At 38.6% G+C, this 2,363-nt stretch overlaps 1 protein-coding gene across 1 annotated transcript; it reads right to left on the reverse strand.

Moving 5' to 3' along the window:
- Nucleotides 1-921: 921 nt before the first annotated feature.
- LOC112139591 (echinoderm microtubule-associated protein-like 1) lies at nucleotides 922-1,986 on the reverse strand. Its single transcript, XM_024262412.2, has 5 exons — nucleotides 1,846-1,986; nucleotides 1,605-1,715; nucleotides 1,426-1,521; nucleotides 1,215-1,349; nucleotides 922-1,105 (listed from the first exon to the last, which is right to left on the reverse strand). The coding sequence occupies exons 1-5, from the start codon at nucleotides 1,939-1,941 to the stop codon at nucleotides 971-973; spliced, it is 573 nt and encodes a 190-aa protein (XP_024118180.1). The 5' UTR covers nucleotides 1,942-1,986; the 3' UTR covers nucleotides 922-970.
- Nucleotides 1,987-2,363: the final 377 nt, after the last annotated feature.

Raw genomic sequence — 2,363 nt, forward strand, 5'->3', positions numbered from 1 at the left:
CAGTCCACGACCAGGAGCAGGAGGACAGACGACCCACCAGGACACTAAAGTGTATGTCAAGCTTTAAAGTTGTTAGCAGTAGCACGTTAGCATTTTATTTTAGCTTTACATGTCCAGAGTTTGTAGTGCATCTCTGAAGATACTCGATGCTAGTGAACGTGAGGAGAGAAATCACCCTGATTTGTGCGTGTGTAATTCTTGATTTGTAAATACAATATATTTTGTGCATAACTTTGTGTATACAAAATTTAAAAAAATTAAAAATACAATTTACACACGCACAACTTAAAATTACAACGGCTTGAAAAAATCTTTATGCACAGATCTTTAAAAATTACCCAAGAATCCCTAGTTACACACACAAAACTGCAATGACGCACAAATCTGATTACACAAAGTTTTGCACAAAAGGAATTGTGTGAGTTACAAATCAAGAAATACACACACACAAATCAAAAGTTACACACAAATCAAAAATTACGCATACATAAATTCAAAGGTACCCACAAATCTAGAATTACGCACAAACAAATTGTTTGAGTCTATTTTCTCTCCGAACACATGTACCTGCAGTTGGTGCAAAATGTCAAAGTGGTGTAAATCTGGTAAATCTTGCTCCAGCCTTTTTCTTCTCAGCTCTATTCCGATATGTGAAAGGTTTGGTTTCATATAATTCAGGCTGAGTACAAACCACAGTTATTAATTTTTTCCTTCATGATCAATTTTCAAACGGTTGTCGATTTAATGAATTAAAAAAGACGTCGTCCTTACGTCACTACCAAATCCCAGTCCCTGATTCGTCAAAGTTTTTAACTTTTAGCGTACATTTAATGGCTGCAGCTTTGATACGTACAGCCAGAACACGGACTTATGAACATAAGAGTTTTGAAGCCCAAAACTCGCATATACACGTTAAAATAGACTTTACATTGGAAATGGTCACCTGCAGTTCCTGAGTGTGACCATAGCATCAGAGTTTGTAACTTCCCCAAACAAAGATGGTACCTTTTCCCCACACCAGGATGTTTCCACTGGAGTCTCCTGTTATTGCATCTCCATTCTCCGCAAAGGTCACACATATCACAAATTTGGGCTTCTCTTGTTTCTGCAATAAACATAGAAACACGCTGTAATACTCTGCACCAGGACTTGTAGCAGACATTCTGTTGGATTGACTACATTTGATGATGAAAGTTCTCCAGGTGTCTTCCTACCTCAAACAGCCCTTGCTTCTTGACCAGAACACCTTTCTCCAAGGTCCAGAAAAATATATGAGACTTCCCACAAGTCACCACGACGTTGCTGTCAGTGGGATGGAAGTCTGCAGCAAAGACTGACTCATTGGAGGACTGATGGGATACGAAAACAAAGAGCAAGTTTAGCACAAAAAAACACTGACAGAGCAAAGAGAACAGACTCACACACCTTAACTTCAGCCAGTCTGTCCTCTCTCTGCCAGTCCCACAAAGACAGGACGTGGTCATTGGAATCATCAACCGCACAGAGGGTGTTTCCTCCATTCTAGCAGGCAAAAGTAAAAGTTCAGCATCTATTTAAAACAATTACTGTAATATATCAGAAATGCATAGATGGTGTTTCCGTACCGACTTGGAAAAAGCAAGGCATACTACTGCTCTGTCAAAGAACCCTGCACCTAACACGTGAAGGGTGCTGAGGCTGACGGAGTCCCATACACGAACATGTGGAGCCAGCTGCTGCAAGGCAACATTCATGAAGGAACATCAGAAACGAAGAAACTTTTTTATATACAGGAGTCTGAATCATTTCATCAACTCAAGCTCCCCTAAAACAAAAACTCAATGTAAAGTATAAAAATATACTTACTTTTCCATCTGAGGAAGTGCCGGCCACCTGCCCTGTTGCTATGGTGATTTTATCCGGGTGGACTGCCAAGCTAAGGAAGACATGCAAAATAGACATCTTAGAGACAGTTAGAAGCTTTTTTTTTTTAATTCAAAAGAGACCATTAATTAAACATGAGGACGTACAACATGAAAGGCTGCAGCCTGTGCTGCTGTTTGAGACACATTAAGTCAATTTTATCCTGTTTTAGATAAAGAAAAATCCAAAGTTCAAACGTTTTGGCTTCAAAGGACAGTCTGCAATGTATCCTTTAATCTTTAATCCAATCACTTTAAACAAATTTATGTGAGTAAAATCCCATGTCTCCCTCACTCAATATTTCAATTACTGAAAGGTTTTCAGAGAAATGACTGACAACAAGTTTTACTAAGATAAGTTTGTTTAAAAAAAAAGAAAAAAGAAAAACAAACTAGCAAGTATGAATACTGTAAGCTGAATGTAGCCGCTGAAGATGGCTAATACTGAAGCTGATGGCTAAA

Source organism: Oryzias melastigma, unplaced genomic scaffold (genome assembly GCF_002922805.2).
Source record: "Oryzias melastigma strain HK-1 unplaced genomic scaffold, ASM292280v2 sc02739, whole genome shotgun sequence".
Classification (NCBI taxonomy): Eukaryota; Metazoa; Chordata; class Actinopteri; order Beloniformes; family Adrianichthyidae; genus Oryzias; species Oryzias melastigma.